Below are 13,234 nucleotides of genomic sequence, written 5' to 3'. Positions count from 1 at the left end.
ATTCCATAATCTAATGAGGCCTCAGCCTGAAAGTGCTAACATTACAAGGTATTTGATGTTGATTTATATAAACTTACCACCTTTTTACTGTATGACATTTTATTCGCCACTATTGCCTCCTACTCCAGCAGCAGAAGAGTAAGTATCAGGGATAGACATTGTATTTTGAAAACATTTTAACAGAAGGCCAGTTAGTAGGCTCTCATCTGAGAAACTCACAGGAAAGAAACCATGAGAGAACTATGAATAGTTGATAAAAGCTTCAGAGATACAAAAAAACAAGCATGTAATGAAAACAAATGTTTGACTGCAAGAGTTTAATGCTGCTCAGTTGCATGTGAAACAGGTGGCAGCTGCAAATATTGGAGCAAAAAACCTGAAATAGTTTACCAGTATTTCTTGGATGTGAGAGAAGTGTATGGTAGGAATGCAGATATTTGATGAAATAGCTAAAAATAACTTCTCTAAGTGTTCCTTAGATATTTACAGAATGCCAGTGATTGATTACATTTCAAATTCTGAAGAAAATTCAGAGCACTACAGGCCTTAGTTCCTAACAGTAAGAAGGCTGTACTCTTTTCATTTTCCCATGTTATTACAACAAGAGCTCATTTTTAGTAAAAACAAAATACAAGTGGAGCCTGCTAACAATTTAGTCTGCTTGGTTCTTCAGCTATTATCTGTTGGGAAAATACATTTCAAGTAGGAATCCACATTTGAGTTTTGCTCCTTCATTTTTTTCCTTCATCTTCCTGTAAAATTTTTGTAGTTACAAAACAAGGTGACCTAGATTATGTAATCAGGATCTAGGTGCTTGAAATCTGTATAGTATCCAATGTACAGCTTGTGGTAATCTGTAATACTATAGGAAAATTACTGCATTTGCAGGACTCCGTATCAAGTTTTAATACAAAAGCGAAGGTTAAGAATCTAGAGTAGTAGTGAAGCTGCCTGTGGAAAACTTTCTGCTAGGTCTTAAAATCATTGTCATGAGTCAAAGCACACTGTTCATGTAAATTCTTAAGGAAAATGTGATTAACTTCTCCCCAACTTTTTTCTCATAGATCCTGCATGTTAGAGCCACCTTTTCCAGGAGGCTCCTAAATCTAGTGGGTTTTGTTTCCTTCTGTCACTGTTCCAAAAACAGCTAGACCAGTCTCCACACTTAATACAACAGAGAATTAGATTTCAGCTTCTACATAAAATGAAATTAGTACTACATGGTAGCATACTAATTGTAGGCACATCTACAGCTGTTCCTATTGTGGGGGCAACAACCTCACACTGACAAAAGTCAAAACACCCTTGCCAGTGCACACATGAAAATGAGCTAAAATAGGTGCTAATATTTACGCGTTTTTGCAGGAAGTACAGTATTAAAAGGCAAAATTATCTTCAGGGTATTAGCTTTTATTAACTGCAACATATAAACAAAGTCACTCTAATGTAAAACTAAAACTCTGGGTTAAAAGTAATTTTCTAATTAGTTGTCTGTTAACTGTGGCTCACTACATCTTCAATAGCTGTGTCAGATTGTCAGGTCTTATACTTTTGATTTATCAGAGGAATCAACACAGATGAAATACTGCTCCATGGCACTAGGCAGAATTCCTCCATAAAAGATGGATACTCAGAACTCTGACCATCATTGTCAAGCTGGCAAGGACCTCTTTTTCTTTTTAAACTCTGGTATTGTTACTTCTAGAGCTGGACATTGGAACATGGAACACTGACTTTGAGAAACTTTTAATTAAAATAAAAAGATTGGCTGTTGCCTGGAAACAGAATTCTTGCTTCAATCAATATGAAATTTGATAATTTTTCATGTAATTTAGACTACATGGTCTAATAGTCTCTTGGATTACCTGTGCTTGATCTATCAGTCAGAGGAAAGCAAAAATCACCGGTCTAAGTTAGTTCTACACATTATGATCTAAAGAGCACAGTACAAAGGCTCAATTCTAATAACTCCTGAGCTAGGATTATTTTACCAACTTTACAAGAGATTATTTGTATACAAAAGAAATCACCAAGGCATTTTCAGTTTTCAGCACTTAGGAGAAACAGTAGGAAGTGAGTACCTGAGAGTCTACATTCAGCAAAGGCCAGTTCATTCTTCTAGGCCAGTTGTGACAGACGTACTGCTGAGCTATCTGAGCTTTTCTGAACGTTTACCATAACCCAAATGAACTTAATACCTGCCTCTCATCAATAATTTTAAGAACAATTACAAATGTAGCAAACCTAACGCTGCTTCAGAACAGAAATTAATGATGAAACCAAAAGAACTACAAGCAGTTTCAGAAGCTTAAAGCAAGTATCAGGTTCCTTCCCACCTTATCCTAATTTCCTTTTCAAGGCACCTGAAAATCATCCGTTGTAGGATCACCATCCTCTATTATTTTAAGTCAGTTTTAAAGCCAGCAAGGACCCAGAACCACAGTGTAATATCTAAGCTCATCAGGTATCAGTCTGTAATTCAGACATACTTACATGTGGCCTACTCTCATCTGTATCTTACTACCTATCATTTGATTTACTTGTTCACACTCAGCTTAACTTACCTATTTTTCCCTTCACATTGATTTTCCAACATGGTTTGGATAGTTTTCTTCTTTTTTCAACGCAATACAGCCCTTGGAGCAATTTCCCCCACCCTACCCCAAGAAGCAGTGACCCAGTGAATAAGTAATACTTTAGTTGGCCTTTCAGAGTCACAAAGTAACGAACAATGTGGCTAACTCTGGGCATCCATCTGAAACTACTGCATCTCAGAACAGCACTTAAAGGAATTAGCCACGTTACTGGATTTGAGACGAATTCTCCGTGTTACCATTTGCTGTGTCTGTGAATTACCCAGAAAAACTTAGGAACAAGCCCACAGCCAGCATTCAATTTCTCTTGCAAGTGGAATTTCTCAAATAACCCATAAAAGCCTCTTTTTAAATGCAGCGCAGAGATAATGACTGTTTCCAACGTAAAGATGCTATCAAATGAGGAGTCAAGCAAAGAATTAATTTTAATGTATCTTTTCGTATCACTGAAAACTGTATAAGTATACATATTTTCAGATATCCCCTTTTTCACTGAAGTACATATATAAAAGGTGACATTTTATGAATAAGACCATTTATTTTAGCAAATAGATGAGTCTTTATGATGAGCTGGATGCTGCAACAGCTGCTCTCTTCGGCTTCGGTGTGGTTCCCTCACGGAATCCATTCCTGCAAGTAATAATACAGTTACCATGTGCTGAAAAGTGGGCACTTCCTCAAGGCTGTTTTATATACTAAGTAATACGCTTTTTTTCAGCTTATCTCAGTCATGCACTGTAATCACTATGAAGTTCATATGTTCAGACATTTTATTAAGAAACATCATTGACAAGCTGTTTGGAATACACGGTTTGTTTTCTCTCTCTTCTGAAAAAGTAAATTTGACATTTTCAAATAGAAAAACTTTAGTAACTAGTAAAACTCAGATACAGTACATCTACTGAAGGCACCCCATTGTTTAGGTAGCTCAGCAATTTCTTGCAGAAATTTTCTTACAGAAATTCTCTATGTTCTTAAAAAAACTAGAACAGTAGTGACAAAAGAGTCAGTTTTAAGCTTGCTATTCTATGCAACACTGATATTTCAGCCACTCTTAGGGGAATGGGGGTTGCAGTTGCACAACAAAGTATTTTCTGGCTGCAACTGGGGAAAACTGATAATTAAAAGAAAAAACCCATACAAAGGATCCTTCAACTATACCCAGCTCCAGAACTTAAATTAGGTAATTTCACAGTATAGTACCCATACTGTAGTATAGTACCCATCCCTACAGTATCCTGTAAGAACAGCTCAAAGCTTCACACTGACTTCTAGAAACCTGTAACACAAAATCTGATGAACAGCTACTTACTGCTAATTGAGCTCTAAGTAACAGAAAAATAGGTAATTTGTGTGTGTGCTTAAGTAGGGGGATTGGAACACATTTTGTGAATTCTGCTACAAAAATCCACACTAGAGTGCAACCAGCAACTTAAGTGACTTACAAATACAGGCAATGGCAAACAAAGCACTATTCTCTTTCAAGTGCAGCCATTTTATTACTGTACCCTGTGTTCTGTACCATTCATATTTAAAAGAAACATCAGAGCTTCTTATGTAACCAGTGTGTTACTAACAGCAAGCTTTTCAACCTCAAAGCAACATGCTGTGCATCCTTTATATCACAGCATATTTTAGAAGATCACACCATTCTCAGTGTTCTAAACAAACGTGTCTACTCTGGGTGACTGATTTTATAATCAGGTGAATACACAAGATATCATGTTACACTAATTAACAATGACACATCATACCTGAAGCGACGGTACACCTTTTTCAGGTGCCTCATGCGACCAGTACCAGTGGTGTTGCGTCTTTTAGCCTTTGCGCTCCAGTTGTCTGGAATATATAAATTACAGTTAATGCTGATCTGCACAACTATTCACTAACAGAAGTACAAAAAAGTTTTAAACAAGATCAACTTTACCCAGTAACACTATAGACAGCTAAACTAAATAGTTTCAAAAAGGCATCAAACACCAAATTATTCTTCCCTAGTCTGAAAATAACCTGACATCCCGAAAACAAAGAAACACAAGCATTTAGCTCAAGTCAGTCAGAACTTCCTTACTTACACTTTCTCTTACGCTTGGCAGGGTATCCACATTTCCCACAGGTAGACTTCTGCAGGTGGTATGCCTTGGACCCACATCGACGACACAAGGTATGTGTCTTATTCCGTCGCTTACCAAAGGATGATGTACCCTTTGTCTAAAAAACATTTCAAGACACTTGTACATACCAGAAGAAATAAGCTTTAAAAAAAAAAAAACAAACAACCAAGCACTGTTCTTTAAAACCAATAAACATGATGGTGGCACGCTGCACTCAGGCACCAACCCTGTAGGCCAATACCTGTAGGCCTCCTCCATTTTTAGAGATCAGCTCTTTACAAGTCTCTTTGCCACCCAGCCCTGTCCCCCACCTGCCGCTGAACGAAACTACCCAGCAGTTACCATCAAAGCTGCCCCCAAACTCATTGATGTTAAATTTCTTCCCGAATAAAGGTAATTCCATCAGTAACGTCAGACATACGCTCGCCACCGATCACTGCCGATTCCCCTCTAAGCTAGCCCCGGCCCGCTCGGATCCACATTATTGAGAAGCCCCTTGCAGACAGCGCAGCCCCGTAACTCCCGCTTGAGGAGACGCCCCACGTTCGCTTTCCGCAGCGAGACCGGGCCCGGGCCCAGCGCCGCGCCCGCCACCAGGCTCCCAGGCCTCGGCACAGCAGCCGCCGCCCCGCGGAGCCATCCTGCCACCAGGCCCGGCTGCAACAGTGCACGGGGCCATTCCGAGCACCACACGAGGCCCGCCAGCTGCCAGGACCCGTCCCTGTGGCGGATGTCGGCCGATGCCCGCGCCAGCAGCACCGCACTCACCATCTTCGCCGGCCGCCAGCACCAAAGAGGCCGAGCCCCGCCCCGCTTCCGCTATAACCCCCACAACTGCTTCCGGGTGCGCGGCGGGGCTCGGCGAGGCGGAGCGGAAGTGCCTTCCGCGAGCTCGGATTGGTTCCCTGCGCTGTATGTATGCGGTGCGGCCGCCTGCCGGGGAGCAGAGGGTGGGGTGCAGTTGTCTGTAATCCTACATTGCTGGTAAAGAAAACAGTATCTCGGTAAAGCTATGTTACTCACACAGTGAGCTGTTCTGTGTTCCGCGCGGTCAGCTGCAGCTCATGCCAGGCTGTAGGATCTAATTGATAAGTTCGCAGAGAGCTCTTCTCACAGTTTGCACCCGGGACGTTGTGGTTGCAGTACACATCAAAAGAACAGCCATAAACAGAGACCCCACTGCTGTCCACCACATCCCACAGCAACCTGTCAATTGTCCAAAGCAATCACTGAGGCAAAATAGATTCTAGCATAGATACGCCACATAAATTCTTACATGCTAGCCTACTGTACACCTCCAGCACACTTACAGTCTGTAGAAAATTGCACCTTAGAAAGTGGCCCAGGTCACTCGCCCAGCTCTTTCATTTTAGCAGTTTCTGCCCCCAGAATAAAACTGAAGGCGAAGTCTACATTCACCTTGCATCACCGATTTTACCTGAAAGTCTTGGCATCTAGTCTGTCCATGTTCTGCCTGTAGTTAAAGGGGAGAGATAAACGTTTCCAAAGGGAAGTTGTCTCACCTTATATGAGGGATCCAAAGTGGGCTATACAAATTGTTATTGGGAAGAGCCCTTCTCCTAACAGGAGCCTAGACAGCCCCCTTAGGCAAGGTACATAGATGGCTAAACATAGGTAAGATGACCTTTGCCCTAACAGAATGGAAATATTTTTAAAGAATCTATTTTCTTTGAGAAAAGAGAAGAAAAGAGAAAGAAGGGAGAAGGGGAGGGGAGGGAAAACAGTTTCCCATGGATGAAATAAATACCATGCAGAGAAAAAATACCAACTAGCTCAAACATTGTGAATACATTGTACAGACACAGCAACCTTGCTGTGCGTCTTTTAACTGTTACCTCCTTTTCTCTTTTCTCTTAATCTCAGAAAATAAGGATGCTGAGAAGAGGCTGGATAGATGCCATGGCAACAGCCTCCCAAAGAAGTGTGCTAGTTTGGTGTCCTGCAAGGATATGCTACCAAATAATTATTCTCATCCACTGTAGGATAAAAATGATCAAGTTCATTTAAATGTTTTCAAACCTGCCAGGAGATAAGGACTTCTGCTATCACCATGCAGTCAATGTTCAGGAACTATGAAAATGTACATGGTGGGGAGTGAACAAGTCTGTGGCTAACCCAGCGCCACCCAGCAGCTCTCAAGCTCCATCTGAATTGCAGTTGACAACTGTGTATACTGCGGCTAGTGAGCTGAGGCCTGCTTAAAACCATGGGCTCATATAATAATAGCTGCCAAGTGGTACCAGCCTAAATTTTGCACTGGCCAATTCACTCTTATCCAGTGGGACAGCAGGTGTTCCAAGAGACACAGAAAATCTAGATTTCAGAGCTGTCTTTCTGATGCAGGAAATGGCAGTCTGTCACTGCAGCATGTGTCCCAATGCTGCTTCCGTGCAGCACTGGCATCCAGTCAGTGTTGGAGCAATGTTGGCACATAATGTGATCATAGCACCCATCTAGCTAGGGGCTTATTGGATACTGCGGAAGCAAGAGCCTTTCTATGTATCCCTGTTATAACACCATATTCTGCAGCCCACCTGATTTGGTTAGGGATGAAAAAACAAAGCCAGTTATAACAGTGGAGATGCCCACTCATTTTTCCTTTTATCCCTCAGTACATAAGGTCCTCTTCCTCAGCCTAATCTGGTGGTCTTCCACAATGGAGTGACAATATCAGTGGACAGAGGAAAGGCAACTGATGCTGTGTTCCTGGACTACTGTAAGGCCTTTGACATGGTCCCATACCACATCCTTATATCTACATTGGAGAGATATGAGTTCACAAGATAAGTTTCGATGTATAAGGAATTTGTTGGAAGGTCACAGCCAGAGTGTTGTGCTGGTCAGCAGCTCTGTGTCTAGATGGATGTGGTGACAAGCAGTGTCCCCCAGGGGCCTGCTACTCTTAAAGGGGTTTGAGTACTCCCTCAGCAAATTTTGCAGATGGCACCACTGTATAGTGTAATTCATACAACAGAAGAAAGGGATGCCACATAAAGGGAATGACAAACTTGAAAGGTTGGCCCATATGAGCCTAATGTGGTTCATCAAGTCGAAGTGCAAAGTGTTGAACTTGGGTCAGATCAATCCCAGATATGTGTACAGACTAGGAGAAGAACTTGAGAGCAGCGCTGCAGAGAAGGGTGTTAGGATCCAGGTATTTGAAAAAGTTAACATGAACCAGCAGCCTGTGCTTGTGGCCCAGAAGGCCAACAGTATGCTGGGCTGCATCAAAAGAGGGGTGGCCAGCAGGGAGAGAAAGGTGATCATTCCCTCCTCCCCCCACTCAGCTGTCATGAGACCCCATCTGGATTATTGTGTCCAGGTCTGGTGTCCCCAACACAAGAAAGATGTGGAACTGTTTGAGCAGGTCCAGAGGATGGCTGTGAGGATGATATAAGGGCTGATGCACCTCTTCTATGAAGACAGGTTGAGGTAGCTGGGCTTGTTCAGTCTGGAAGAGAGAAGGTTCCGGGGAGACTTCATTGCAACCTTCCAAAACTTAAAGGCAGATTGTAAACAGAAGGGACCCTGAAGGCTGACTTTTGACATGGATAGATGGTTGATAGAGCAAGTTTAAAACTATAAGGAGTGATATTTAGGTTAGATATTAGGAGGAAATTCTTTATTCAGAGGGTGATGAGGCACTGGAACAGGTTGCCAAGAGAAGTTGTGGATGCCTCATCACTGAATGTGTTCAAGGCTAGGCTGGATTGGGCCCTGGGCAACCTGGTCTATTACCTGATTTAGTGATTGGCAACTCTGCCTGTGGTAGGGGGTTTTGAAGTTTATGATCCTTATGATCCTTCCACCCCAAGCCATTCTATGACTCTATGATTCTATGATTCTATGGTTCCTATCCTTAAACCTTCCTGACTTCTTTGCCCTACCACTTTTCTGGGAAAGTGGAGGAGCAGCACCCACTTCAGTGACATTTGCTTTGCACAGGTTTGGTGTTATGCTGTTACCTAGCACAGGCATGTCCAACCCCTGACCTGCAGGCCACATGCAGCCCAGTACAGCTCGCACTGCAGCCACCCCCTGCTCCACACCATCATGGCAGCAGCTCTTCCCACAGGGCAGCCTGGCCCGGCCCCTCAGCTCCAACCAAACAGCAGTGCGCTATGAACCCATCTGGGCTGAAACCAGGGCATGGGGTGCAGTGCGGTGCCAGCTCAAGTTATGGCAAATAAGTTTATGAAGTTTGATCTCTTTTTTATACAGGTTAATAAAAGCATTAAAATTAAAATAATTGTTGTTACTTATATACGCTAACTTTTTAATATATTTAATGAGGGCTGCTCTGAAAGTAATGCCTCCTATTTTATTACATTGGCCCACAGCATCAGGGGCAGATCTTAGTGGTTTGGTGGTAAAGGTTGAACCTTCCCACCAGTATTCCATTATATTTTGTTGCTGTATGGCAGATGACAACAGAGGGGCAGTCTGACAAAATGGCATCTGACATGGAAGTGCACATGAAGCAAAGGTGCGTTATCAAATTCCTCCATGAGAAAAAGATATCACCCACTGACATTCATCAACACTTAATGAATGTTTATTGAGACTAAGCAGTGTTTAATGTAAGCCAGTGGGTGTGAGGTAGTGAGTGGTGTGTTTCAGCAGGACAACAACAGTAGGTCATGTCCTCTGGTCCAGATTTTTACAAGCGTGTAATGCAGGCTCTTGTTCATCACTGCCAAAAATACTCAACTAATGGTGGTGACCATGTGGGCAAAAATAGCATTTTGCAACTGAGAATTTGCTCAACCAGTGTTTTTGTGCTCTTTGTATCTTTTGTAGTTTCCATGGAAATAAATACAAGGCATTACTTTTGGAATAACCTCATAGATGTGGCCCAAATCAATTCCTTTTCACTCATGCAGCCCAGGCAAGCCAAAAGTTTGTTCCAAAACAGAGCAGTTTTGCTGAAATTTGCTGAAAAAACTTCTGTGTGGCAAATGCAAGACCAACAGCTGCTGTCAAATATCATCATATGGCATCACTTAGTTATGTATGTATAGCGTGTCCTGTGCACAAATGGCAGGACTACAGGGGATTGAAAAAGCAAAGGTTGATGCATGACATATCATAGAATCATAGTTGGAAGGGACTTTTAAAGGTCATCTAGTCCAACTCCCCTGCAGTGAACAGTGATATCCATAGGTAGATCAGGTTTCCCTGGGCCTGATCCAGCCTCACCTTGAAAGTCTTCAGGGACGGAGCATCAATCACATCTCTGGGCAGTGCCTCACCACCTTCACTGTAAAAGTTTTCTTCTATCTAACCTAAACATACCCTCTTTGTATTTGAAACCCTTTTCCCTTGTTCTATCACCACAGACCCTGCTAAAGAGTTTGTCCCCTTCTTTTCTGTAGCTCCCCTTTTGATACTGAAAGGCTGCTATCTGGTCTCCTTGCAATCTTCTCCAGGCTGAACAGCCCCAGCTCTCTCAGATTTTCCTTGTAGGAGAGGTGTTCCATTCAATGAATCATTTTTGTGGCCCTCCTCTGGATGCACTCCAACAAGTTTATATCTCTCCTGTACTGAGGACTCCACATCTGGATGCAGTACTCCAGGTGAGACTTTACCAGCGCAGAGTAGAGGGGAAGGATCATCACCTCATTCACACTGCTGGCCATTCTTCTTTTGATGCAGCCCAGGATACGGTTGGCTTTCTGGGCTGCGAGAGCACATTACTGGCTCATGTCCAACTTTCCATCCACCAGTACTCCCACATCTTTTTTTTTGCAGATCTGCACTTAGTCCTTTCATCCCCCAGCTTGCATTGGTAATGAGGATTGCCTCAACCCAGGTGCAAGACTTTGCACTTGGATTTGTTGAACCTCATGAGGTTCATCTGGGCTCACTGCTGAATGCTGTCTAGGTCCTGAGGGTGAACTCGACCCTACTGTCTGTGTCATTGATGACATTGCCAGAAGCCAAGTGCTAGATAGCAAGTGCTTGATATCATCTTCAGAAATGCAAGCAAGTCCCTTGGACCAGAGAAATGCTTTTAGATTCTGTTGGGCAATGAAGACGTTAACCATGCTTACAGTGTCTCAGGGAGGCTGAAGGAGAACTGAATAATTCAAGGACAGCAATTTAATAAGGGTCAGTTTATATGCCTTTCTTTCTGCATATCATCTTGGATTTCTTGCTGGAATTAGTATGGAAGAAGCTACCCTAAATATCTGTTATCTATTATATATATTATATATGTATATATAATGGCTGTCTGGGGAAGGGTGTCTGGTTTGGAAACACACCTTCATTTGTATGTATCCAGATACTTGAGTTTGAAAATATTAGTTTGTTTGAATTTGAGCGAGACACACTGTTCACCACAGGATGGTAGTATAGTTCAACTAAAACTTCCGACCGCTGAACAGTGAATTAGGTTAATAAATTAAAAGAACTGTTATTTATCCAGTCCTTAAATCTCTATGATAGTAGCAGAAAATATGAACAAATAACAATGGTTATGAAAAAGGCAGTTGCATCCTACTAAGAAACTAATGATTAATGCAAACGGCTTTATTTCTATTTAAAATGAAAATGGGTAGAAGAAAATTACACAGCTGCCACTAGCTTACGAAATTACTTGTTAAAATATAGTGAATATAAATTATCAAAATTATCAGAAGGCTTTGCATGACAGAGGTTATACGAAATGTATTAAATACATTTTATATTGTTGCCTCCAGAATGAGTCTGTTTATTACAACTATGAACTATTTCCATGTATCCAGACTCTTCTTTACCACACACATACACAAAAAAGAAACAATAACAGAAAATGGCATGCCGAAATAAATACCAGAATTTATTAATTAAAAAAAAAAAAAAAAAAAAAGTGGCTCCCCAAGTGTTTTTCTCAATACTGAATTAAAAATGTACACAGCCATTCCATCAGCCGTCATGGCATGAAGTGCATTGTGCTGGTGACATGTGACGTGGCATCCCTTCAATAGTGCTCATGTGCAGTGCTTATATAAGCAAGTTGCATTAGAAAAGCAATATTATATTTTTTTAATTACTAATCTTTAGCATTGGACAAAGAGACCAGGATGTGGGCTGAGTGTCAGAAGACATGCACAGAAAGCTACAAGCTCCTTTACAAGTTAATAGCTGTTAAATATTATTATGATGATCAAAATAATGCTACACAGAACAAACTTTTTCTGGATAATAACTTAAAATCTTGCAGTATTTTTTTCTGGACATATGAACACACACAAGCATAGTACAGAATTTTACTGGAGATCTGCTGAAAGTTGCCTCTGAGCCTCCATAGTCCAGAGTTGTAACTTGCATCACATTCTAGATTGAAAGGTTCAGCTTTTGATTGTTCTCCCCTGACACTGCAGCAGGAGATGTTTCAGTTACTGGGAAATCTTTTGTACCACCACAGGTTGCAAAGCACTGGATTTAATTTTTCCACAGATGGCTCTGTAGTTTTTGAGAAAAGGCTGGGCAAGTGTTTTTAGTGGTGTGGGGGATAGGCTAGATGAACTTCTGGCATCCCTTCCAGCTGTATTTCTTTAATGCTGCCATTTTATAAGAGATCTGTAAGAGTAAAGGCATGACTGTACCTCCAGTGTCTCCGAGTGTCATGTTTTCAAACAAATGCTTTTTATCAGTTTTATGCTTGGAAGAAAAAACCTTAGTGTTCGTATGTTGACTGCTTTTTCCCACTATTCTGGTTAGTCAAATAAACCTGTAGCCTCTATCTTATAAACTTGCCTTTCACTGACATGCGTGCATTTTAAACATCTGTCATTTGCCAGAATGATGCAGGTCTCTGGCTTTCATTTGCAGAGTTTTTCTAAAGGACTTTAATCTGAAAAAATTCATTATTGAACAAAAGAAAAGCAAATGTTACTCAGTCACATGCATGTATCTCAGTGTGGTCACATACACAAGGATGGTACACATTAAGCAGTACTAGCAATGTTTTCTTTCTTTTTTCCTTTTTAAATATAAAAGTTATATCAAAAAGCTTATCTGTTTCATAGCTAGATATAAACTAGACCTAAGGTGAAGTGTGCTAACTTAGAAACCTGCAGTTGAGCATTAAGATGTAATTTACAATGATAATTCTTTCATATTTCCCAGGTTCCCAGTATATAGGTTAGATGGGAATATTGACTATTCGGAAACAAAGTATAATTTAAACTGGTTGGAAATAGAACACCTTTCCTGCAAGAAAAGTTAAAGACTTTGTCAGAACTTTGTGAAAAGAAGCCCTACACTTAAGGTTAGATTCAAACAGCTGACTACCTTACCCTCTCATTTTTCACACATTTTATGTATAATTACACATCTCTGCCATCACATTCACTCCATGTGGTACTCCACTCAGCATCAAGTGAATGATTTCACTTTTAATAAAAATGTACATGAAGCATGCTAAGTATCTCATTTTCTTTTACAAATACACATTTGCTTCTAACAAAATATTTGCTATTCATATATTTCCTATCTTACTTTAGATCCAATATTCTA

General features: G+C 41.1%; 1 protein-coding gene and 1 non-coding gene across 2 annotated transcripts; both read right to left on the bottom strand.

The window, feature by feature from the left end:
• Positions 1–3,001: 3,001 nt before the first annotated feature.
• Positions 3,002–5,603, bottom strand: RPL37 (ribosomal protein L37). The gene is made up of 4 exons (XM_052670397.1): positions 5,477–5,603; positions 4,670–4,805; positions 4,349–4,433; positions 3,002–3,224 (listed from the first exon to the last, which is right to left on the bottom strand). The coding sequence occupies exons 1-4, from the start codon at positions 5,477–5,479 to the stop codon at positions 3,155–3,157; spliced, it is 294 nt and encodes a 97-aa protein (XP_052526357.1). The 5' UTR covers positions 5,480–5,603; the 3' UTR covers positions 3,002–3,154.
• Positions 3,311–3,390, bottom strand: LOC128074681 (small nucleolar RNA SNORD72). The gene has a single exon (XR_008203268.1). It is a non-coding gene; the product is annotated as a small nucleolar RNA SNORD72 (small nucleolar RNA).
• Positions 5,604–13,234: the final 7,631 nt, after the last annotated feature.

Source organism: Tympanuchus pallidicinctus, unplaced genomic scaffold, assembly GCF_026119805.1.
Source record: "Tympanuchus pallidicinctus isolate F22 unplaced genomic scaffold, pur_lepc_1.0 scaffold9, whole genome shotgun sequence".
In the NCBI taxonomy this organism is placed as follows: domain Eukaryota; kingdom Metazoa; phylum Chordata; class Aves; order Galliformes; family Phasianidae; genus Tympanuchus; species Tympanuchus pallidicinctus.
This window is presented reverse-complemented; position numbering and strand designations above follow the sequence as displayed.

Excerpts from the sequence above, each read along its gene's own strand:
- RPL37 (XM_052670397.1), bottom strand. Across the intron at positions 4,434-4,669 it reads TGCCAAGCGTAAGAGAAAGT|ACAACTGGAGCGCAAAGGCT; the intron begins GTAAGTAAGGAA and ends TATATATTCCAG. Across the intron at positions 3,225-4,348 it reads AAGGTGTACCGTCGCTTCAG|GAATGGATTCCGTGAGGGAA; the intron begins GTATGATGTGTC and ends TATTACTTGCAG.